Genomic DNA, 25,727 nt, shown 5'->3' on the forward strand with positions numbered 1-25,727 from the left:
GTATAGTTTCCAAATCAATAAAAGGCACTTAAGGAGACAATCTTCAATTAAGGATTCAATCTTCAATTTTCTTTTTTAGGATAAACTGCTTAAAAGAAAAAAGTGTTGACATGATGTTATTTGTTGTGACAGAAACTGAAATATGAATCTACTGGTTTTTGTAGGATCCTACATTCACTCTAATGCAAGTCTATTCCACTTGATTATTGAAACAGTGACTCAAAATCCAGACTATCCAATCCACAGAAATTCTAATATTCTTGCTTCCTGTACCCTCACTTTGAATTTATTTTGAGCACATTTCCACATAATGCTTAAAATAATTCTATCAGAATTTGCTTCTGGACAGTTGAAATATTTCATCTTGGTTGGACTTCTTGTATTCATTGTATTTTGTTATATTATTTTGATTTGTTTTGCTCTCTGATTTGAATGTTTCTGGTTTTAATTATTTCTTACTATTTGTATATTAAAGTAACATTAATTGATGATTGGCAATACAGGTGGTGTTTCAGTAATTGAAATGATAATTGTTTCTTTGGCTTGCTCAGAGGTAACTGGTATTCTACCTGATAATTTGTATTCTACTTGATTTTTTAGATTACATTTTCCAAAGCATCATCGTTACAAAAAAAAAAGTAATATATTCCAGTCCAGATAAGTTCAGAATAATTTTCTAAACAAAATTTTTGACAGAAATTCATGACTTTAGGGTTTTCTTTTCCTGAAAAAATTGACCATTTTTTTGATAGAAAAACACTTTGCTGAAAATGTTTTATCAGCCTCAGGTTTTGATTTCTGTTGTGTTTATCAGATTTCAAGACATGGTATTTTTCCTCACTGCAATTTTCGTACTGGGGCAAGCAAAGGAACTTTTTTAAATGCTTTTTTTTTTTTTAATTTTTAAATTACTCTTCAACATGCGTGTCGTTCTAACACTAGTGGAAGTCCAATAGGAACAACGAAGTAAATCGAAATAGATCCTAAACAATCAGAGAACAATAAAAACCACAACAATAAAAATGCAGGCAATCTCAGGAACAGTTCAGTCAGCTCTGACGGTGACAAATGACACTGGTTTCAGGTTGCTGGGTGAACTGAAGTGAGGTATATTTTGCACAAAATTGTTAGGCGTTTATTCCAGTAGCCTGGTAAATACAACATTTAGGCACCGTACAATGTGTTTGTTTTTATACAGAGGAACTAAAGCATGAATTTTCAGACAGAAATAAAAGTACAAGACTTAAAAATTAATCAAATTAGGCATCTTGGGTGGGGTACAAGTTCCATATATTCATGTGGGCTCATACAACTTGCATAGGCATCACCTTGTGTTCAACACAATGGCACTGCAACATACCCCTGACAGTCACCACTAATTCAACAGCAACCCCAAGAGCTTTATATTCACTTAGCTAAGCTTTCATACTAAAGGAAGACAAGTGTTTTTCCAGAGTGTCATGTAGACCATTAAAGTAGGACTATTATGACTCTCTCCAAGGCATTTTCATGACTTCAGGTTGTTATCTTGCCTCTCAGTGAGCACTATGGGAGCTTTTCAGTTATGCTCTTGAATGTTAGCTTGCTGTAATTTGATGAATCACCTTTGGGGCTGTAAAAACAATCCTTTGATGACAGGCCTAAGGTGGGCATGATCTTTTTATTCATTAGGACTTTGACAGACTTAAGTTAACACTGGCTCTGGATGCATATCTGGATGGATACAATATCACAGGTAATGTAGCCTTTTTCGTAGGGAAGAATAAATTATTCTGGTCTAAAGCACACAAGCAAGTGTAAACCTATATTCCCCTGGAACGTGGGGCTCTTTAATAGTTCATTTCTAAATCAGTGCAGATGAAACTGGATAAAACCCAGTGCATCCACAAGCCCCTTCTTCCTGGAGTCCTGGTTATAGCTCAGATGTGCCTTTGATCCCACTTCAAAATGCAGATCCTAACTTCACCAGTGACTTGCAGGCTGGGGATGATGCTACTCTCCTCCCCTTAAAGGCAGGTAACGAAAACAAAAGGTAATGCATTGGCAAGTAATACTCCTCTGTGAAGATTCGTTTCGCTGATAGAAAAGGCTGTACAATGATGCTCGTAGAGAAGCAACAAACATGAGACCTACAAAGCAACTGATGTGGAAAATGATGCAACATAGAAATGAGAAAAATAATGCAGCGTTGTTTCATGCAGTCTTTGCTTGACACAGGGACCTCAAGTATATGGGTTAGAAAAGAGAGACTTGAGGCACCGAAAAATTGCCCAAAGAGCTGGCAAATGTGACAGGGAGGTAGAATCTATCTACAAATATCTTGGAGCAAATGAAATTACAAAGGAAAGAATAAAACCAGAAACTTCATTGTGTCACTGTGTAAATCCTTGGTGAAAGCACAGACTGAACACCATGGGCATTTCTGATGCTGCTTCTTGAAACCTTCTTAGCATGCCTTTTCATCCTTTGAAAGAGGCAAGGAACAGAGGAGTGACCAGGGATGACTGGAGATACACAGCAGCTTATTAGTAAGGAGCAACAGTTTAAACTAGGTCTCCAAAGCTCAGGAATAGAGACAACAGAGAGGGGGGGTATGATAGAGCTCTATAGTATCATGCGTGGATGGACAGGGAAAGGGAAGAGGTCATTCATGATATCTTTCAATACAATACTTTCATGGATAACATATTTCAGACAAAAAAAAACCAGAGCTATTCCTCCAACGATTGTATGTCTAAGCTCTGTTGTTTCTTTCCATGGAAAATTATGTATGGTAAAAATGGATGTAAATTCAGAAGCCAACTGGACAAAATTTTTGATAGAAAATAAGAAAAAATAACATTTAGGGAGCATCACCTGAAACTACTACGGATTTTGGAAATCCTGTAATGTCCCCAATATTTGTGAGGAAGCAGGGTGGGAGGAGCAATCATGCAAAATCTCAGAAAACTGAACACATGTAGCTTGTCAAGATGCACAGTATTAGTCTTTCTCTCCAGCCAGTGCAGTTCCTGGGAAGTTCTGTAAGTAGTAGCTTTTATGTTTGCTTACCTGAAGGCTTGCAGTTGGGAAGTGTTTTTTACATCTGATGTAGTCAGAAGTATTTCAACATTTTCAAAGCTATACTTAAAGCATAATCTGACTTAGATATGATTTCATAATCATGTGTTATCAATGGCAAGAGACTTGATGCTGTGTTAAAGAAATGTTATTTAAACTTTTGAAAAATTATTTTATCTAGTATAGGAATCTTAATGATGATGTAACATTTTTCACCAAGTTAAGGAAAGGATGCTTTCTGGATGTATTTGTTACCTAAGTAATGCATAGGGTGAGAAAAAAAAGGGAACTGCCTTTTGACTATGCTTTCAGGCATGTGTACAGAGGACAGCAGGAGAATTTTTCTCTCATGTTCCTTCATTTCCACCTAGGATTCAGAGCAAGCAAAAGAGTCCATCATGTCATCAAGCACAGCTGTCTCTCTTCTGAGTCGCAAATTAAACTGGGTTTGCATGAGAAAACTTTCACATTGCTTCCCTTCCTGAGATCCCCTTTATCAAGGCTATCTTAAAAATATGAAAAAGCTGAAGTTGTCTGCAGAGCATCATTGACTTTAATGGGAAATGTGGCCATTTGCACAAGGTGAGGAAGGAGTATTTAGCTTATTAAGGTGGAAAAATTGGCTCACTTTCTCCTTTCCTGTCTGTAAAAGTTGAAAGGAACTAAATATCTAATTTTCCCATTTATATGCTGCTCCTTAAAGCCTCATTTTCTGCTCTCTGCTCATGCTTCCAAGCTGCTTCCTATGACCTTGCTTATCTGTGCTTTGATGACTGCAGACTTTCCAGAGCTGCTTTGCTTTTTGTGGCCCTATGTGATAAAGCAGCTGAGATTTTCTTCCTCACTTCTTTCTCTGTGCTCCCCTGTACTTGGTCTGCTGAAAAAATGGCCTTGAAAAGAGGGCCTACCTCAAACTGCTCCTAAGGCCTCCACATAGGACCGAAACAAAATAAAAGGCACATAGAAAAGAGAGCAGACGGAGTAATTGGTCTCCAACAGGAGCACTGGCACTGATGGTACAAAACTGAAAGGACTTCCTGCACCTGCCAGAACTAGTTTGTTATCCCAGGGAAGATCTATAAAGCAGGTCAGGACACTTGAGGCTGATCAAGCACTGTTAGCTAATGGATGGTTTGTACAACCTTGTAACTCTGCACTGTGTTATTATTGCCTATTCATATAATCTCTGTCTAGAGACAAACATTTCAGAAAGGAACCTATAAATAAATGCCTGTAACCCAAAGTGGTACAAGAGCCTGACAGTCACTGTGGGGATGCCTTCCCAGGTAGAGAGGTGTCGTGGCACCTGCACAGTTTAATTTGGACACATGGCCTTTCTGACCCACATTCAGGTGCAGGAGCCTTCTCCATTGGCAGCAGAGCCATGTCACTGTGCTCTGATGCATAGCAGAGGTGCATGGTGCGCAACTGCTGGTCATGCTAACACATGACCAAAGCAGATGTCCATCAGGTGCATGGGCAGAGTGATTTCCAAGGAGTGCAGGATGTTGTTGTTCATCTTTGTAGCATCTGATGGGCCACCAAAACAAGTATCAGTCACACAAAACTTTGCATTCAGCCACACTGTAGTGTTTTGAACTTTTAATAATTTCTCCCTCCTTTTTCTTCTTTATGTTTGATTTTACTGCTTCATGACTTTGAATACTTCATTACTCCCTTTTAATGTTCTCATATGCAGGTTTTATCTGGAGCATTATAAATCCTTATGTGTCAGAAGCATACTACCACTTTATAAGAGACAAAATATGCTCAATACAGAAGGACTGATGCTTTGAAAAATTTTGTAATAAAAAGACATATCTGGGAGCAATAAAAGTTATCCAGAAGCAGGATAGAGGCTGCACTTCTCTGCTAGCAAACTGCATAGCTGAGATGTATTGGCAGGAAGGTAGTGAAGGTGTTTGTCTTACATGAACCTGCAAGCTCAGAGTCATGAGAGAACAAAAGGTCAGTAAGAAGAGCAGCTCCTCATGGAGACAAAAAGCTTGTATGAGAAAAAAAAAAAGAGAGAAATACAGGTAAGGAAAAGAAAGGCATGTGAAGATTTGAAAATACAGAGAAGGATTTCTGCTGCATGCAGGAAAGGAAAAGAGCTGAGTGATATCTGCAATACTTAAAGGCTCAAATCTCATCCAGATTCAAATCACAAAACTTCTACTTCCCACTCTTACTGCAGCCAGCCAGGTGCAGGTGGCAGAGCCTTGTCCAGAAGCCAGTCCTGCAAACTGAAAAGTCAGCTGTGGATGCTGGACAGTATTTAAGTTTTTCATTTGTATTTGCAGTGAAGCCCTGGTTCAAAGTGGTGCTTGTGAGCCATTACATTAAGCCAGAGGGCAAGGCAGGAGAGACTCCTGATTTTTTTAACAGCTATACTACCTGTCAGAGCATGCCAGTGTGCTTGTACCCAGCTACTGAGTATGAGTGCCAAGCTCACCTAAAAATGACCATGCTGCAGGCACAGGTACAACCAGAGGCCATAGAGCCAGGCATGCAATGGTAATGGGATTTTGGTGTCAGCAGCTATATGGCCAAGCCTAAAGGCGGCAGAAAAACTCCACTAAATGCAGTTAGTTGAAGACCCAGACTGCAGAGTGCTTCTGGAGAGCTGCTCCTTCTTTCTAGATGTCTTGTGTGGGTATTGTCACACTGAAAAAAAGCAAATGATGTCAACTTTAACATCTACTCTTCAGAGACCTCTTTGCTGTTTTCTCACATCTCTGATCCACAAACCCTAGGATTTATCAGCAGCATGGGTTATTTGCAGGAAGAATAGGGAGAGTTTACTCTAGAGTCTGTTTAGTGCCAATAGTTTACCAGGTTTTCATCTGCCATAAGCTACATGCATTGTTCCCAATACCTTTTCTACTTCTGATTCCCCCTCCCTTTGTCTGTGCTTTTCTGCATGTTATCTGGGGATGTATTTTCGACTGCCAATATCTCTTTTAAAAGAACTTTCGCCCACATGAAAACAAGGTAATGCTGCAGCTTGCTGCAGTATTACTGTCTTACATTTTTTTAGACTTGTAGTTTAACAAAAAGAAATGCACATAGAAAAGCAAGACCTGATCTTTCTCTGGGAAAACCTGAAATTATAATTAAATAAGGATACTTGCATCTTTGTCCTGTAGCTGGTTCTCAGGAAAATAATGGAAATTAATTCTCCTAATCAAAAGCATGTCTTCTGTGAAAAAAATAACTGCAGTACCAATGAGATTGGAGTGAAGAACTTCCAAATATACTGTATACATTTGTGACACACTTTGTGTGGTTGGTTTTGGGCACTTTTAAATTTTAAATATGTCAAAAGAAAATTGTAAATGTAAAATTATCAGTGATGCTGGAACACTCTTTCTCACATAGTTTGGAGGTATGATTTATCATCTTTCTTTAGTGGAAGAAGCAAAAGGTTGCATATAACCAGCAGCAAGTTGTCTATTGAACCTAATTTTGGATGTGATCAATCTGCAAATTTTGCAGTTCTTAGGAATAGCAATCTGGAAGCAGTATCCTTTATTTTGATGTCTGAAAAAAAAATGTGCTGCAGAAATAGTTTAGGAAGCTCAGTCACAGCTGCACAAGAGTTTATATACCGTTTTCAGAATGTGAAGAAGCAACTTAACTTGAACCTCAGAGTAATGTAGCAGTCGGTTTATGTTTGGAATCAGTTCCTAAAATAGATCCCTATTTTCATGACCAAATGAAAGCACAGCCTTACTGAGATCCAGCTAGAAAGTATGTGCTGATGACAGGCTCAAGTTTAGTACCGAGCGTTGGCTGACTTCACCGTAAGCTTCAGAGGGATGGTTGCTTTAAATGGTGGGACAGCCTGTGGTGATGCTTAAAGAAAATGGTTGTAGCTAATTTTTTAATACCTTAGGGATAATTGCTCAATATTTTGAGCATCACAATGTTCTAGTGACTGCAAAAGAAGTAAAGAGCTCATTTTACAGCTGGGGCTTAGCTTCTCACTGTTTGAAGTCCCTTATAGCTAGCATGGTCAAAGAAACATGTTGTCCAGGCAAGCTTGTTGTCATTCTGTTCACATGGATTGATACGCTGCCTTTCACAAGAATAAGGTGACTGGAATTTGCTATGTATCCTTAGGATGTGATTTCAACAGTCTTTAGAAGCTGGCAGTTACATTAGCCCTAAAACCAGGAATTAGGTGAGCAGTTGCTGCAGGAAACTCCTCATGCCTTAATATTTCCTGCAGGAGATCAGCTCTGGTGTCAGGAAGCAAAGACAAGTATTGAGTGTGCAGCTTCGATTCTGAATGCACAAAACCATCATAAAGGAGAGCAGTTTGCACAGCCTTTGCTCCTGTGTGCAACCCCACTGTTTTCACAAATCGCCTGTGGAAGTGGTAGCTCTCTTCCCCTTGATAGTATATCATGGATCAAAGTTTATTAATATTTCAGAGATTCTAAACCTCTTCCATGACCTGGAGGTTCACACACATTGACTTCTAGGGGAACTGGAAGAGCAGAGTCATTAATGCATTCTTGGACATTTCAGTTCACAAAACTGAGCAATCCAATCAATAATATCTAATGATTTTGGGCAACTGCACTTTACAGTGTGCTTACAATATCCACACTTTCGGTTTTAGGGTCTGCTTTTCCATCTGCTTCTCAGTTTGCGTGTTTATATCTGGTTAGGGGGTTTAATTTGGTTTTTTTTAAAACAAAGATAGTTTGCTGACAGAAGCAATAAGAGTCACAATTAAATTAAGCGTAAAACAGTAGCATAGAACGATCATTCATCTTTCTTGCCCAAAAGAGATTTTCAACCACAGTATGCTGAAAGCAATTCAAGTGGAGTTGGAGCAATTGCATCAATGTGGACAGGAGGAAGTCAGAATCAGCAATTTACTGTAAGATAGTGTTTCTTTCTAAGACCATGCATTGGCCACACAGGAAATTTCAACTTTGCTTTTCCCTTTGGAAAAGTAAAGCCTGTTTTTTAACCACAATTTCAGTATAAAAAATTATTATGTGACAAATTTGAGAATTTTGGTGTGAAAGACAATTTCCAGTACTGAAGGTAAGGTTTCACAGGACTGGAGAAAGTGGAATTTTTTCCCAAGCTTAAGGTCTTGTTATTGTTGTTTGTAGCCTTACTGCTTTCCTCAAAACAGACCTTTTTTTTTTTTCCCTTAAAAGCTAGTTAATACCTCAATTGTAGCATCTTTTCCATATGATGAGACTTCCTAGTACTGGTAAAGCCTCAGAAAAAAAGAAATACTTTTTGAGAAGTTCTAATCCATCAATCAGAAAACAGTCATTTAATAAACTCTGTGGTAGTTGCCTCATTAATATTGTCCTTTGTGAGCTGTGTGGATATTCTGAAGGAATGAGAGATATTTTCTCCTGCAGACTAGCGAAGTGGTAAACCATGACTATGTATTAATTTAAATATCTATTAGTGTGGCTGACTCTGATGCCTGCAACACAGCAGCAAAGACTTTCACATTTTTAATTTTCATAGAAAATTAGTCTTTTTAGAGTTCTCTTTTTTCTTTTTTTTTTTTATTCCTTTAAGAAGGCTGTTGCAGCTCCATTTTAAACCATGAGAATTTATATTTTAGTTATTCCATGTTGATCTCTTGTGTCTAACAGTCCTAATTCTTATTCCTGTCAGGTATAAATTTATCTATTCATGGGGCTGAAAAGCGTGTGCAAGTCTGTCAGAGGAGAACTGCAGCAAGCTACCCAGTGTCACAGCATCCACCTGTGGATGGGCATCCTTCGATCCCACAAGCCAGAGGGTCAATAAAAATGGAAGCCTCGTCTTCTGGATCTACAATTTCATCAGTCACTGGTGGAAAAACAAAAACCCATCAGCCAGGTAACAGATCTGCCTTGATACCTTTTCCAGCCCCATTTCATGTGTGATGTGCCATGACGTGGCAAAGCTGGTGTTAATAGCATGAGATTGTGCTTGCATGGAGATCAATCTATTGATTGTGAGAGTTACCAATGGATGTTTTGTTTACCTGTGGTATATTTTTGTCAAGTATAGATTATAGGGGGTAACAGCAGTTGGGACAGCTGAAAGTGGGAAATAGAAATGTAAGTTTAATCATAAAACCCCCTACAACGTGTAGTGGTATCCAAAATGTTAATGCAGAGAGAGAGATTTGGGCTATTGTTTTTTAATACTGCTTCCCTTATATATATTTAATTTTGATAATCCCTGAGCTAATGACAGTGCCCTAGAGGCCCTAGAGTCATCCCCCTGGAATTCAGTGATAGACACTAACACTGGTATTGAACAAAGACACAATCTGGGGTGTAGATCAAACTCTGTCTTGCTATAACACTAACAAAACCTGCGTACGAGATCTTACAACATAGGTTAACTGGTTAACGAAATGCAACTTTCCAAAAGAAAGTCAAAATCTCCTGGGAACCATCAAATTCTAATTTACATCATGAGTTCATTCCTTGTTATGATAATTGCCAGAGCTATTTTAGAAATATCTTTTCTTATAGCAGGGGAGTACATTCGTACTGACCATGCTGAGTCGTTCTTCACAGTGAAAATTAAACTCCAAATTTCTTTCCTGAGCAGAGCAAATTAAAGATGCCCATGAAGTCAGTTTTGTGGCATCTTTATTGGAGGGTCTCAGTAATCTTCCAGTGTTGCTGCCCAGGAAAGAGCATGATATATGCAGCTACTTGGGTGCTGGGAGGCAGAGTCTGTTTCTGTGAGACAGAGAGTTCTGCCTGCAAACTTTTAGTGTACCCCCCTTACCTTGCAGATCTAGTAAATGGCTTAATTTTTGTAGAGGTTTACATTTTAGATTATCTATTGTGAATTGCTGTACAGGTCTACTGCCATGAGTTTCATACACCCATAGTATTTAGTCACCATAATCTTTGTCAACACAGATTGAAGAATTTACAGTGACTCATAACCATATGCTTTGTTTATTTCAGTTCTTCTGTTCACTTGTTTGTCTTGTTTTGTCAGCTTCTGTCTTTTTCTTTGAAGTACAGAAATTACTACTACAGAAATGTTATTGTTGTTAAAGATATATAATAATGTCTGCAGCGTGTTAAGAGATTGACAAAAAAGCCCGGCATCACAGTTTTTTTTAAAAGTAGCTTGAGCATGCACAATAACAACATTCATTTTGAGATGCTACATATTCTACATCTGTGTGTTGATCAGTATGGCCTGTGCTTTAACATTAAACAATGTGCAAGCAACATATGCTGGCTTCTGATCAAGAAAAAGATCCATTTATAGGTAGGTCCCAGAGGTTTCCTAAAATAGAGCTCATTAGTGACCATTTGGATGGTGATTCTCTGAGGAATTAGCTTTCAGTATATGAGATAAGTTTTATCTGACATATTCTTCTGCTCTTTGGACAATAACAGCATTTGTGACCTATGGAGAATATTTAAGTCTTCTCTTGACTAACTTACATTTTTTCATCTGAGATGAAATATCATTTCTATGATTCGTGCCTGCTTTTTTAATTCTATTTGAGACCACTAAATTTGTGTCTGTGTCCAGGTTAAACTGCAACCATTTGAGCTGTATGGAAGTAGATCTAAGAAAGATTATGGTCAGCAGCAAAAGCAATGAATAGCACTCCTAAGAGGAAATTCTAATTTAAACTGTAAATCATGTGTTCTTCACTCTAACTCAGTCACAAATTAACAACTGTAGCTACATAATTAGCTTAAGGCACTAGTTGTCCAATGGCAGTACCTTAGCTAAGATACCATAAGCAGCTTGATATTTTAGAAAGATGAAGTTCTTACATATATTAATTTCCCAGGTAGCAAATCTTACACCACTGTTTTCTAAATTATCCTCCTGCTACTGCACACAGTAAGTTTGCAGGGTTTTGTTCCATCTAATTTTAAATAGTTCATACAATTTGGGTTTTTCCTTCTATTGGAGTGCTGTTACACAATCAAGTAGCTCTCAGTGTTGGAGTAGTATATGTTATAATCACTCTGAAATTTCTTTTGTCCAGTTAGCAAATACTCCAAACATGATGACAGTCCAGCATAATAGAAGGTATTTTTAGGACTTAAAATGGCATTTTAATTCTTATCAGTAAGAGAGAGTGAACCACGGAAAGAAACCACTTGATAAAGTGCAGGTTGAGGGTATTATTTTCCTTTGATAGCACACTACTTCTGTTTTCTTCACAGCACCTTTTTTCCCTTTGCCCCATTTCGTCTTTCAAGAACAGCACCTTTTATTCATCTATCATGAATTCAATTTATTTGACAGCAGTTTCCTTTGAATGAAGTTCATATATAGCTATATGCTAAGGACGAGAAACAATAGATACGGCGCATTGTTCCAGCATTCCTTTCCAGTTACTTCCCTGCCAGTTTTATTTGTAGCTAGTAAGAAGCCTGAGGCTCATGACTTCTATTATTAATCTGGGTGTTAGAGTGGCTCGAGAGCAGTACGTAGTCTGTACTGTACCTTATTTAAAAATGAATGAAATTTTAAAACTTGTTTTGTGCAAGCTTGCAAAGAGGTACTGCTCAGCCGCGAGCAGAGCCACAACTTCTGAGCTTGGATTTTAAGCAGATATAAAGGTATCGAGTAACTGAAACAAAACACAGAGGAAAATGGAGAAACAACTGGAAGAAAAAGGCTATTAACAGGGAAGGGAAAACTCCTGACACCTTTGCAGGTGCACCCGTATGAGGGAACTTTCTCTTAGAAAGAAGAAAATCAAAGACGAGTATAGCAATCAGATGATAAATTTAGATGCAATGCCATTAAGGCAAATATGCATTCCTTCCAAAACCAGGGATAGTATGTTTTTAGTTTTGAGAAACCTCCAGTTATCATCTTCCATCTATATGAGCAGTTGTTGTGTGCTGTGGCTAATGGGGTACAAGGCTACTGAAGTGGAGAGTTCAAAGCCATTGGGGCAGACTGCTGGCTGCAGTGAATTGGCACAACACTCCTGAAGACAGTGTAGAATAGATGTGCCTGTGTTGCACAAGGAAGGCTCATTTTGAAAGCAATGGTATCATCATTTAGACTGTCTGTAAGAGCAGCAGAAGAAGTATGGAACATCCCTAGAGGGGATTAAACTGTCATCGCAGTCCATTCCCTCAATGTCAGGGTTAGGCAAATATGGGGACAAAAAACACTTTGCCTCACTTCTGGTGGTGTTGCACCTTTGCTGTGCAACAAGCAGTACTTCGATTTCTGGGCTCCTCTCTGCTATTTCCATTGTTAGTCTATTCCAAGTCAGGACAATGTTAAATTACTTCATTCTCTTGGTGAAAAATTCCTGTATTTTCAGATTCTGCAGAACTTGTCAAACCTCATTTTTCTAGGAGTCACTAAATTTGCTGGCTGTGGAAAAAATGTCTTATTTAATATGTCTAAGCAGTAGTAAAGCAAATTCTTTCATTGTGTGAAACTCTGGAATCTTCTTAGTTATTCTCTACTTGCAACATTTCCTAACACTTGTTACCCATTTTGTAATAGCAGGAATTCAGAGGTTCTCTAGTAAGATTTTCTCTCTCTGTGCTTCTGGTAAAAATGCATTTTGAGGTTTATATATATTAGTGTATACATAATAATGTAGATTGTAATTTATATCATATATACAAATCATTACTGCAGGCAATCTACACAACCAGAAGGAAGGGTTGTCTTTGGAATAATTTATTTCCAAAATTTAGTTAACATGAAAAGATTCTTTACTCCAGGAAACACATTAAAATATTCTAGAAATTTCTGCTTTCAAGAATTTACTTTCAAAAAGATCCCTTTCAAAGGTAAAGAACTGTACATTTTGGAAAGGACATTCCTTGCTACCTGAAATGATACAGGAATATCCATGATACTTGAAAGAACGTTATGTGCTGAAAGGACTGACTTCGGGCATTATGGTGAAAGTCTGCTGGGGTCGTTGGAGAAACTTTTCTTGCACTCTCTCGCCTTTTGTGACAAGTAGTATTTGATAGATTACAAGTTTAAAAGAAGGTGTGTTTGCCTTGGACAGGTTTTTCTTTACATTTGGATCCTCTTTTTTTAACTGCTTATCAAACCGTAACATTTTTATTGATGACTGTACTTACTGAGCTTGTAAATAAGAAAGAAGAACTAGGGGTCTTGGCCAACAGAAAAATTGATTTGGGAGGCGAGTAAAAAGGCATGGTTCTTGAAACTGGCAACCAAAATTAAAGGAAAAAAGGAAATGTGTGTTTAATAAGCTTAGTCACAAATTAATGAACTTTGAATTATCAAGAAATCTCAGACTGAATCCTTCAACAATGGTAATTGACCGTGCAAAATATATCTTCTTCTCATCACAAAATATGCATATGGTTGTCAGCATTCACTTTTGATTGTAAATGGTCTTTAGAAGATCTGTGTTAGCTAGATATGACTTGCTGGTTAAATCCCATTTTCTTTGCTGACTGGCAGAATGTGTGGCATGCATCTCTCCCAGATAAAAATAATAAAACCCTGCAAATAATTCTGCCAGAAAGCTCTGTCATGCAAGTATTTCTTGGCAGCAAATGCATGCATGGCATGGGGATGGCTGATGTAAATTCATCTGGAAATTTGAATTCGCACTGACAGTAATGCTGTTATCTTACTTGTCTAACATTATTAGGGGAACAATCTTTTTCAATATGCCTTCTGCTGGGTGTATATAGAACTTTCTCTCATGTGGAATGAAACATAGAAAATGCAAGCAGATTTCATAAAAGTTTAGTATTCCCCTCATTAAGCTAATTTTCATATTATAACCCCCACGTGCTGACAAGAATCATTCCTATGCAGAAGGGACATTAATGTCTTAACTTTTCTCTTTATCTACAGCCTGTGTTCAAAGAAATGTAAGTTCAGTGCACCAAGCAAAATTTCTCCCATGTTGGTACTTCAAGTGTGATCTGTAAACACCTCCCTGCCGAACACAGACTGTTCATTCTCCTGACTGTTGGTGCTCTGCAGCCTCTGCAAAGCTCCTAATGAGAACAGTTTGCCTCAATTACCATAAGGACCTTTTGTCACCGGACTGAGTGACTGGACACCACATGGTGATTATGCAGTACTTTGAAATTAAGAGCTGAACTATCTAGCAGATGATGCAGAGCTTGAAATCTTCTGTCACTTTGCTTAGTCATTCAGCCTATTTCATTCAGCCCTTTACTTTTCTATGAAAACAGTAACTTTGAAAATTCCTGATCCTAAGGTACAAAGTCTCCTGGAATGTTCGTTCTAAGCACTTTGGAGAACACTTTTGCAACAGCCTGCTAACAAAAAAAATTTTTTAAAAAGCTAGCATAAAAAGCACTGGTTTTCAATGCTATCTGTCTTGCTTAATTTAAATGTATTTGAGGCAGGCAGAAATTTCACCCTCTCTATCAATTTGTGCTGCATGGTACACACACAAGTACTGAACCTACCTGGGAGGGACCTATGCATGCCCTCAATAAGGGGCTTCAAAAATAGTATTAATCATTTTAAGTGGTGACTTTGAGGGTGTTTTGCTTCTCTGGGGACTATGTGTTTTTAAACTTAATGCTTTTCAAAGATTTATTTTTTTTCCCTTCCTGCTTTGATCAGTCTCCTGTTTCCTGTTATAGAACAATCTTTCATTCAGTCCTGCAATCAATTATGCATGGTTACTTTAAAATCAGTACAGTTGCCCTTCAGATTTCAGCTCTCCTGGCTGTTGTTAGCTTACAATATGTAGTCACCTCACAAAGGCTGCAAAATGCCACTCTGTGTGGATGTTTCTGACTGTTCTACCATCAGAGAGTTTCCTTTCAAAGAGAAAAAACATGAAAAGGCTTAGGACTAAACTTACTCATGCCAGAGCAAGGTTATAATGTCCTGAGACCAGTGTAACACAGCTGTTTTAAAACAACTTGACCATTCTATTCTGAAGGAAATAGAAAATACATAAAATTTTGCAAAGTTTCTGAGAAAGTAATGACCCATTTAATCTAAAAAATAACTTCTAATTCAAGGAACAGTGAGAGAGACTTTGAATAATCAGTTATTATGTTCTTGTAATGCTTGACTGAAAAATTGGTCTTTTTCTTAGCTCTATAGTTCTTGCTTAAAGGGGTTTAGTATTATGTAAGACTCTATTTCTAATGTTGAATATGCTACATATATTCCAAAGAAAGATTCTTGCAGGAAGACTGTCAAAAGATGGAACAAACTAGCTTCTACTTTGGCAGAGATGCTTTTAAAGTCAGAAAAGGGATTTGACTAAAATAGGGCTGCGTAGTGTTACTAATTTCCACAAAAGGTTTGTATCAGTCCAAAAAACAGCAAGACCTGTTTCCTAACACCAAGCCTGCTGGTTCATTCTGATATTTCAAAATTAAGCCAGACCTTCCTTTATAATTGAAAAAAAAAAAACCAACCCAAACACAAAAAACCCAAACATACAAAAACAAAAGCAGCCCAGAACCAACCAACAAAAAACCACAACCTAAACAAATACCAAAAAGAAATCAGGAGGGGGGGCTTATTCCTTGGGTGAGTAGTTATGCTACAGGTAATGGCTTCTAGGGTTCTAATGAACACACTAGAAATTCCAACCAATGTACTGTGGTGCCAAAAAAGCCCAAAAGCCCTAAAAAGTTGCATAAAACTCATGTTACAACTTGGACCAGGTGTAAGGGCAGCAGCAAAGCAGAAAGGTGACATCATTTTTAATCTGTCCTTTGTTTCTGAGAATTTCCTTTGGGTCATGCAGACCACTGACTGCTCCTGTGCCTTGCATGAGTGGATGTCTCAGGAAAGCAAATGTGTCCTCTCCATGCTGGGATCTTCACAGAGGCACAATATTTGCTGCTCCCACCCTTGGGAATGCAGTACTGTACTATTTTGTGCTTTAGAGGTCCAATGGAGCACAAAGCATATGACTTTTTGAGGCCTTCTTCATTACTAGTAATATTCAGGGTGGTTGAAACAGAAGAAGGGAGATGGCACTACAGTTTGATACTTTATTTAGACCTTGCTTTAGGAATGCACCAGACACAAAAAAGGAATTCAGGACCTATTACACTGATGAAAGATTTTTAAGGATCATCAGAACTGAAAATTTTTTCAACTGCACCTTTTGTGTTACCAGAATGCCTGAAAATTAAGACCCTTGATATTCAGATACACTCCTTCTGCTTGTGAGGGAGACTCTGCTTACTGCCAGTTGCTGAAAATAATCTCCTTTGGGTAGGCATCTTATGTGAACAGCCCAATATTACTCCATGCATTTTAATGTCAAAGTGCTCTATTTCTCCTTAGCAGGTTTTGATAATTATAGTAGGTTGCAAGGCTATATAGGAAAGGTCAACTGCACCAGTATAAGGGGCATGATTCCTGCTGTTTGTAAGGTTCTCTCAAAGAAATACTAAAAATTTGAGAAAGAATATTTTTACAAAATCATATATAAATTAGTCCCATTCTTCCACTCCAGTTTGTAACTGAATAATTATATTTATCATAACCTCTCCCTTATTAGGTCTCCACACACACAGGCTGGTAGGTTGGAACCATACCCTCTCCCTGTGATAGACCAGGGTGGGAGTCATTGATCATGTTTAGCTTCTGTACAGGAAGGCATATTTCATGGGGTCTGCATGGTAGCTCTCATCTGAGACAAAAGCAAAAAAACTTTGTGATGACAGTGGATTTCCAGGCTTCATGGCCCTAACCTGGGAAAGGGCTTATGATGCTGTAACTGAGGATAGTGATCTTTGATAGCTGTGTTTTTACGTGTGTGCTCACAGTGTAAGAGGAAAGTGGAGAAGCTAACAATCATTCTTACTATTATTTTTATACAAATAAGGGTAGTAGGAAATGGACTGAATTGTTCAATGTGTTTAGATCTTAGGCTTCGTTCTAGATCCTCATATGCAATATACAGCTGTGGAGAAATGTCCTTGCTTAGTTACACTCTGTGGTTTTGTGTCACTTTCAGACTATATCTTGTGAATACCCATCCCAGGCATCGTGGCACTTGAACAGGATAGCTTTGTTCCCAGTAGGAGAGACACTTTGGTGCCCTGTCTCTTTGTATAATCCATGGAGTCCTTCTAGGAGGTAATTCCAAAGGCTTGTTTTGCAGCTCTGTCCCTCTACTGATTGCTGAAGAATCTGCACCAGGGCCAAATAGAGCCAAGTAATTGGAAATGTTAGGCATAGGATTGTGTGACATTCTATGCTTGGGGCTTCTGTGTGAACACTCCGGTTCTTTCAATAATCAGAACATTGTGGCATACTCCGAGCATAGATGGGAAATGAAGAGAGAGGTTGTGGGCTTTGGCACAGCAGTCCAGTAGTTTGGGTTCTTGCCCATGTGGGAGATGTGGATTATCAGCTCTCTGCAGTTGTTGTCCTGTTCAAACTCGCTGTTCAAGAGGTGCCTCCCCCTTGATGATACAAACACAGCGTTGGTGGGTTTGACTGTACTCATGCCCACGGCTCATTATGGGCAGTGAGAGAATTGGAAATATGAGAATTTGGGCAAGCAGGACCCTATCCCTATATTCTGGTGCTCAGGCTATTGTGACAGTAGAAGTGATTTTCGAGGTATTGCTTTGCACCAAGGGCTATCTGTCCATTTTTTCTATGGTTGTCTCTGGGAAAGGCATTCACAGCATGAGAGAGAAAGACTGCTGAACACAGAAATCTCTGCTTCTCTATAGTTAACTGGCACAAATTCTCTGTTTGATGCCAGCCAGGGTTTAATGGGGGGGAGAGTGGACACCATATGCCTTCAAAATACCTTAGTCTGTGATAAATCAGTAATATTAGGTGTTCAGAAATCTCCCCTTCACTACTGCTGCTTCTGGAAGATAAGAAAAGAGTTTGTACTAACATAATTAAACATATGCTGAGTCTTACAGTGTATTGCAATGCAAAGGGAATCTGTTTTTAAATGGCCTTTCGAAAATAATTCCAGTATTTTTATTACTGTATCTTTGACATGACCATGCACATGACCATGCACAGACATCTTTGGCATAGGTGCTTCATGTTAGTCAGAATGATTTGGGGTTTGAATTTTTGTTTTTTTCCTAACACTCCTTGGTCTTTCTTATGGAAAATGAAGAAGCCCTGTATTTTTATGCCAATAATTTTCAGAATTAAAAAGACATTTCTGTTCTTTTACACTCATCTTGGATGCTAACAGGCAGACACAATATTTTATTCATAATCAGTGTGACAACCATTAAGATAAATGGTATTTTCTGCATACTGGAAGAAGATGTGTTTAGCTATACCAAATAGTGACAGACTATACGTATTTGTTTTAAGGTAACTGATAAACCAATTAAGAATATCGAAAGTTATGTGAAAGTTCTTATGTATTTATGGACATCTACGGAAATCTACCAGGGCAGAAGTTTTTCAAAGGTCTGCAAGTAATTCCACAGTGTACCCAAACTTTTCAGTCTTGGAAGCACCTTGTGTATTAATGCTATTATTATGGAATGCTTTGTCTTAAAACAGAAATCTCCAAAGGCCTCTCAATGTGTATCATTAACTACTACTTATAATTTTTCCAAAACTGTGGAAGTGGTTTGTAGCTAGATGGGGCAAATCCTGTGAAACACACTGGTTTGTATTGGGAAAAATGGAGACCTTTAAGATATTCCCAGTTTGTCACTACACGTACATGTGTAGACGTGGCAGACAGCTGGTCTTACTCTGACGTTACACTGCCTTAAATATACAAATACATCAGCAAGTTCTCAGAAACAGAGAATTAAACACAAGTTTTCCTGTCCTTATCCCCACTGCCATCTTCAAAAGGAACCCAGGACTGGAAACAAGCATCTAAATGAAAGGTAAAGGGAACTCACCACACACACCCCACCTCCTTTGTAGAAATTTGAAAACATGTTGAAGCTGTAAGGTAGAGGAAGCTTAGTGCTGCTGGTAAGGAGCAAGGATGGAAGGAAAGTTTCTGGGTAACAGTCTTTTTCCAGAAAGGAGTGCAGTGCTAGGCTGATGGGCCAAAGTTACAGATTGAAAACAAAGCCTTTTTCTTTTGTGCGGAGAAGGGGCAGCTCAAGGCTGACACAAGACATGTTTCTGCATCCTGTGCTGAGAACATACTTAGCGATGATAATTTTGCATTGTGAAACTCTGCGCTATTGTACCTCAGAGATTTAAGGGCAGCAACAAACAATTAAATACTTTTGATCTATTAAAATATATCTAATGTAATCACTGAAGCACAATTGATGTGTACAGTAACACTCTGACATTCACCTTATGCTGTGGGAGAGAAAAATGCCTAGGCAGAAGGAGTATAACAGTACTGGTTGGTGAGGAACAAAAAAGAATATGATGCAGGATTTCTGACAGAAAACACTCTCTGACCAATGTAGCAAAAGCAGCTCTCTCTGAAAGACTTGTTATGATACACATTAGCCTTCCACTTAATGAAATAATTATCTATCTCTGAGCTACTGCTTTCAGGCCATCTTTATCTTGCTAGGAAGACATGTGTATATTAATTTATATTTTCCTACATTCTATGACTCATAGAACAGCTTGGGGTTATTTCTGAAGCAATAATTGAACCAAAATGTTTTTCATCCATTGCAGTTGCATTGTCCAGTGCAGTCATGGGGCAGATCCTGGGAAGACCGACTATGTTGTGCATTTTGTTTTGTTCCTGTCACAGAAATGAAAAGTGCCAGAACTGAGAGCAGTAAAGCTGTGCTGTACAAACATGCACAGCCCTGACTAACATGAATAGGAAAAGCCTAACACAATTTCCATTTGAAACTCTGCTTTTGCTGCAGATGGCCTGCGGAGAACTCACAGTGAGAAGCCAAAACAAAATGTACCTGAAGGGGTGATTCTTTATCCCACGTTGACATGGGTTTGGCTAGAGTGAGAAGGGCACCATGCACAGCAACTTTGTGCTTGCTTTAAAGAAGAGGGTCTGGTAAGAAGGAACTTCTCTGTAGAAATTACATGCAGTACTTAGTGTAGCAAAACAGACTTGCTCATATTAGAATTATATTTGCTCTTCCTAAATACCACCCTGTTAGAGGTAGATGGCCCTGTGACAGGATCATCCACCCACATGGCAAAATCTCTTTCACTAGAAGTTGGAATGACCTTGTTTAACATCAGTACCATATTAACTACATTGGTACCTAAATCACTTTCCTGACGCATTTGATTATTTTAATATTTAGAAGTATGTTAAAATTCTGACTTAGAACATGCCATCTCATTTAGCCTCTAAAAATTAAAGGTCTTTTTAAAATCTCTTTTTTTTTCCTAACTTAATTAATTGGGACCCTTCAAGACAAATAAAGGAAAAAGTATATTATTTCATGCACAACTTTATGCATCAATGAGTAAATCAGAGGGAGTGCCATGAGGTAATTTAAAATATTATTTCTGTTGAACTAGAAAGTCTCAGTAAACTGAGAAAAATCTCAGACTGATCTTTAAAAAAAAAACCATAAAATTTTTAAAATCTAGTATTTACTTCACTTATATTTGTGTATGTTTCTCATACTTCTGTGGAAAGAGAGTTTTTCCCATCCTCTCAGACAATATTGCTTAGATTTTACTCAGTGGAACATATTGATAGAGCATAAATCAGCAGCTGCTAAAGCAAGAAGGAAATGCTAAAGGCAGGTTAGTGATTCATCAATAGCAACAGTGACATCAGATATTGTCTTTGCATGTAGTATTGGAGGTCTGTGGTAAGATAAAGAAAACAAATCTCTGGAACATGAATGAGGTCACTGTGACTTTTTCCAGAGATCTACTAGTTTAAAATCTCTGTCTGACAACAAGCCAGAAATCATTAATTTGGCCAGTCCACAACCCATCACACAGGTGGTGTTTCTCTTAGCTAAAAAAATGGGGTAGTCCCTCCTGAAAAGTGGATGCTGACAGAGAGGGAGGAGGATAGAAGCCCAAGTGCCCTAATTTATTGACAGCATTAAGGTCATGAGAGAAGAAAGCACTCCTGCAACCCCTAATTTTAAAGCTATGTTGTTGGTAGGTACATTTTTGCCCTTGTGTTGGTGAAGGCAAGTTTGCGATTAGCTATGTGTTTTATCACAAATGATTGGTAGAAGATTATGCCTACAATTTTGACTGAAATCAGACTGGATGCTGTTAATCTGATACTTGTGTAGTGAGGCCAGATATTAAGGCTACTGTGAATCAGATAGAACACTGTCATTTCTGTGGATTGCTGAAAGCTCCCTATATTGCAAGTGGATCAAATACAGGAGAGGAAATTTGAATGCAGCAAAAATTGTCTTGACTTCATTGTCTGAAATACAGTCAGGTTTAGGCTGGTCATTTTCTGATCACTTCCTAGGCATTTTGGGTTTTGTTAATTAAAGAGGGGCTATGAAATTGCCTATGTACATTCTGCAAGAGTTTAATTTTATTAACAGGTCTGTGGTTAGATAGTCCATCAGATATCAGCACTTTGGGACCTCCATAGCTGACTGCCACTTCCTTTCTCCCTGGCCCAATTAGTTCAGATCTTCTGGAGATGGCTGCAGGGATCCTGCTACCTTCATCCGTTCTGAGGAGCAGCGATTTGAATGTAACAAGGATGGAAGGTTTAGGGGAAGAAAGGGTATTTTACATTTGTCAGTATTGCCATTAATTTGCTCTAACTAGGGTCGAAATGCAGAACAAAGGCTGTTGGAGGTGAGGATGCAAGTACGTAATGGTGTATGTTAAAAGTGGTAGCTGAGTATTTAAAAAGAAACTGAATGATATCACTTACAAAGTGCTTAACTGAATTGCTGTCCATTGATTACTTTTCTACTTCCTTTTCTTGGGCCTTAGAAATCTCTTTTGGGGCAAATCTTAGCCTCTCATCTCTGAGGCCATCTGCACATTTCCCTAGGCTGCTATTGTATGAATAATCAGTTGTCTCACTTAAGAAATTCACTTTGTTCTACATCATTAAATGCTGACTCCTGCTGCTGCTATGACAGATCACTGTGCAAGAATCTACAAGAGGAGTTGTCTCTGATGTTAACAATGAATCTTTGCTGTGGAACAAAAGAATATGCTGAAGCAAGCACAAGACAATTTGAATTTTTATTATTTTAACACTGAAAAATAAAAAATAACTAAGCTGGTCGAAGCGTACCCATTTTGAGGTCTGTATTTCCAAAAACTGAAGATGGGCCTTTAAAATAGTTTTGAGTAGTTTTGTGCCTAGGAATATAATTTGTAGCTCCCATCAAGGCAGTAGTGAGATAGTATAGGGCAAGGAGAAGAGGAAACTACAGTGGGCTAGGACAGAATTCAAAATAAGAGCAGCTTGCTATAGGCAGACTGTAGATGAAAGGAAAATGCTTCTATCTAAAGCATGAGTGATGCATCTAGCAAAGCACAGTAATCTAAATGACCTGAGGGTTTGTTCTTCCACCTTGGCCCTTTTGTCATTAGGTCCTTTCCCAGATATCTCCCTGACCACTGAATGTTTCTGCTAACTCTGTGCACTAGTTACTCAAGAGCATCATCTCTAACAGATGTCTTTGTGAAAGGTTTTCCTGCTACTCTTTAAAAACCAGATGTATTCCTGGTAGTTCTCTCTTTCTCTCTGTTTGTATCCAAATACCCTGTATCCAGCATCTTAAGCCTGCTTGCCCATTTTCTGTCTACTCTTCATATGCAGCCACCTTTCTCTGCACAGAGAGCACCTGTTCTCAAAACTTTCTGCCTTCTTTGCTCCTGTTGAAAGAGGACTGAAATGGGCAAATCTTGTGTCGATTTTCATGTGTAAATAGGTTTGAAACTGCAACCCACGAGAAAATGTTTTTACTCTGCAGTGCTTTCAGACAGCAACTGTTACATACCAATGTGAATCCATTTAAAATGGACTGCAGTGCTGGGCTTCTTCCTAGACTGTGTCATGCCATCAGGTTGGCATATGACAATTTACGGTTCCCTGTGTCTGAAACAGACTGTCCATGCTCTTTTTGTCCTAATGGTTGTTTTCTGTCTTGCAGCTTACTTTGTGTGTGTGTTTTATTTTAGTCTGTTTGTTCCAGTGTCATTCGTAACAACATCTCTTTTTTATTTTCACATTTGGGAGCTAGTTTTGTAGATGGTATGGTTAGGTGATGCTCATGGCATGGCAGCATATGGTCACCTGAACGAGGGACTTGCCAGTGGCAACTCTGCATCACTGCTGATAGCAGAGAATGTTGTTGTTTCATTGTATTTAGTTTTAAATCAGTCCATGTTCTATCTGAAGGTCATTAGTTCAAAGAAAAATTGGTTCTGCTAGGGAGGGAAAATGGAAGTACCTTCATTCAATGTGTATGTTTCCTCACCTGAAGCCCCTTGGCTGGATTTTCTAGTGCACTGTCACAAACCCCATCAATCTCTTCAATTTCTTCAGAAGGAAGAGAGGATTTGCAGGTTAACCAGCTGGAAACGCAAATATGGATAAAACCAGACATACAGAAGACAGATGTGGACTTTTCAGAAATTCTTAATGCAATACAAGAAAGTAAGTTATTCCTTGGATGCAAAATTGTGTTTATGGTAGAAGATTCAATAGAGATGCATTGAAATTATAACTGAAGGCATATACAAAGTGATGAACTGAACGATAAGTATCTATTATTAAAATGTCTCAGGAAGTTCAATGGATTATTGAAGGCTAGTAAGAAATCTTTTACTATCAGAGAAGTCATAGTAAGATTTGAATTGTTATGTGACAAAGGATTCCAGCACTATGTATTTTCTATGCAGATGTAATCAGAAATAGAAAGATTCCTGTTACTTTAATCCATTCTTTGCACTCCTGAGTGGATGCGTGAACTAATAATATCATAAAAATGCTGCAGTCAGGGATTGAAGACTGGATTTGAAGTTCCAGTTGTTCCAAAATTTTGAGGTATATTCATATTTTTGCAGCTGGTAATACCTGGGAGAAGTCATGAGATTGTCGTAACAAGTGAAGGTCCACATGTCTTAGATGCTTCATAAAATTATCTCTTTTTATATGTAATGGGCTGTGGGCTAAGAATTTATTGGTTCACCCTTCTTAAATCCAACTGCAGAATGATCTCAAGGCTTGTGCTAGAAGAAGTGCTGCTCCTGTTAATAACAGTGGAAGACACCCCACCCCCCAAAAACTGATGCAATTCTGGAATCAAATAGAATCTGGAATTTCAGTGAGAATTTTCCATAACAATTTTTTAAATCTCATGGAGGCCAGGAATCAAAATGTGAGGCATGGCTTCCTGGCTTCCTTATTTTCCAGTTTGATTTTAAACTGGGTGTTTGGTGTAGCAATTTTCTAAAGTGAGAAGCAGCAGCTTATATTTTAGAGTGATAAAGGATGAATAAGAATGTGTAAAAGCCCAGACTCTGCCTGATTTTTGCCACATGAATAAGGAACCACACAGTGGTAGCATCTGGTCGTTAAGTGGTGGTACTAGTTTGGGAGTGAAGGAAAATGCTCAAGTTAGTAAGATGATGGGGGTAAAGATTTGAAATTGAATCACCTTACTACTTAAGCTACAGGTTTGGGATGAATTCCATGTTTTCTAATTTAAAAAGCTTTTCCCATCAGGAAATCTTAATATGAGGTTTTGTTTTCTCCCTTCTCCACACCAGCACAGCCCAGATATAGGCCTGGGGGCAGTTGATATGCAGACTGGAGAAGCTGAAAAGGCACCAAATTATCTTTCAGAGGGTGAATAGACTAGATGGCTAAACATGGATAAGCAATTCAAGATGGGAATATTTCAAGAATTGCCATTTTGAGTTACAGATTTTTCACAAGCCATTTGAGAAGGATGCAGATTTTACAGCCTTGGAGGTAGTGTTTTTCATTTATCCAGTCCAGACACAGGTGCTGTTGGGAAGTTAATCTCTATGTCCTTTAGCTACATCTCCTTCAGCAAAGACAAAAGGATTTCTATGACTGTACAACACACTTTGCAGAGGTTTGTTGTGTGTCCAGGGGAGTGTTGCTCCATGCAGACTGTTGTGAATATCATCTGATTGGGATCAACATGTCTAAATATTCTTTATAGGGTAGTTGCTCTCAACAGCTAATGTTACTTTTATTCCCAGTTGTCAGCATTGTATGATAATTTAAAAGAGTCTAATGATGCTTTTAGAAACCAAATAATTTTTCTTGCTAAAACAAGCTTTGGAATATTGTTCGTCAGCTAGCATCATCCAAAGCGAGAGTATACTAGATTGCCTAGTGTCACTTTTGCTGATAAAATAAAAATGAACAGAAACATGATATCTGAGCCTGTTTCCATCTTCTCACACAATAGCATAATCAGGTTGCATTTTTAAATGGAAGTCCTTATTTTTAGGCACTTCAGTTTCAGCATCCACCTTCAGAAAGTTAAAGGAGTTATCTTGGTTTTGAGTCCTACCTTATATCAGCCTCTTGGTCTGATGTGGCTTGTGGACCCACTGAGATTGTGCGTGGACTCCTGCTCAGAATTTATCAGCCTCCAGTTTTCAGAATATGTGGTTCTACTATACTTGGGATAAAAATATTTGTATACCCACTTTTTTTTCTTTTATTCTTCAAAGGATTCTGAATTACCAAGTCATTTTGATTTTTTTTTCTGCAAAATAGAACATGAGGGGGAGAAAAGAGTTTGCATATTTAAGCTCCCTCT

The 25,727-nt window shown here is 38.3% G+C and overlaps 1 protein-coding gene across 7 annotated transcripts in view; it reads left to right on the plus strand.

The window, feature by feature from the left end:
* The window catches only part of ANO4 (anoctamin 4), a 178,266-nt gene that overhangs the window by 47,462 nt on the left and 105,077 nt on the right, over positions 1 to 25,727 (plus strand). For 5 of the 7 annotated variants that reach the window (XM_042026794.1, XM_042026827.1, XM_042026783.1 and 2 more), the window contains 2 exons: positions 8,722 to 8,928; positions 23,471 to 23,581. In XM_042026794.1, the coding sequence (XP_041882728.1) occupies positions 8,859 to 8,928; positions 23,471 to 23,581 (181 nt within the window). In that variant the 5' untranslated portion in view covers positions 8,722 to 8,858. The remainder of the gene's footprint in view (positions 1 to 8,721; positions 8,929 to 23,470; positions 23,582 to 25,727) is intronic. The other 2 variants (XM_042026805.1, XM_042026816.1) reach the window with 1 other exon arrangement.

This window comes from Corvus kubaryi, unplaced genomic scaffold (assembly GCF_017639235.1).
Source record: "Corvus kubaryi isolate FWS band 111438036 unplaced genomic scaffold, C.kubaryi_AGA036_p1.0 129, whole genome shotgun sequence".
NCBI classification, from domain to species: Eukaryota; Metazoa; Chordata; class Aves; order Passeriformes; family Corvidae; genus Corvus; species Corvus kubaryi.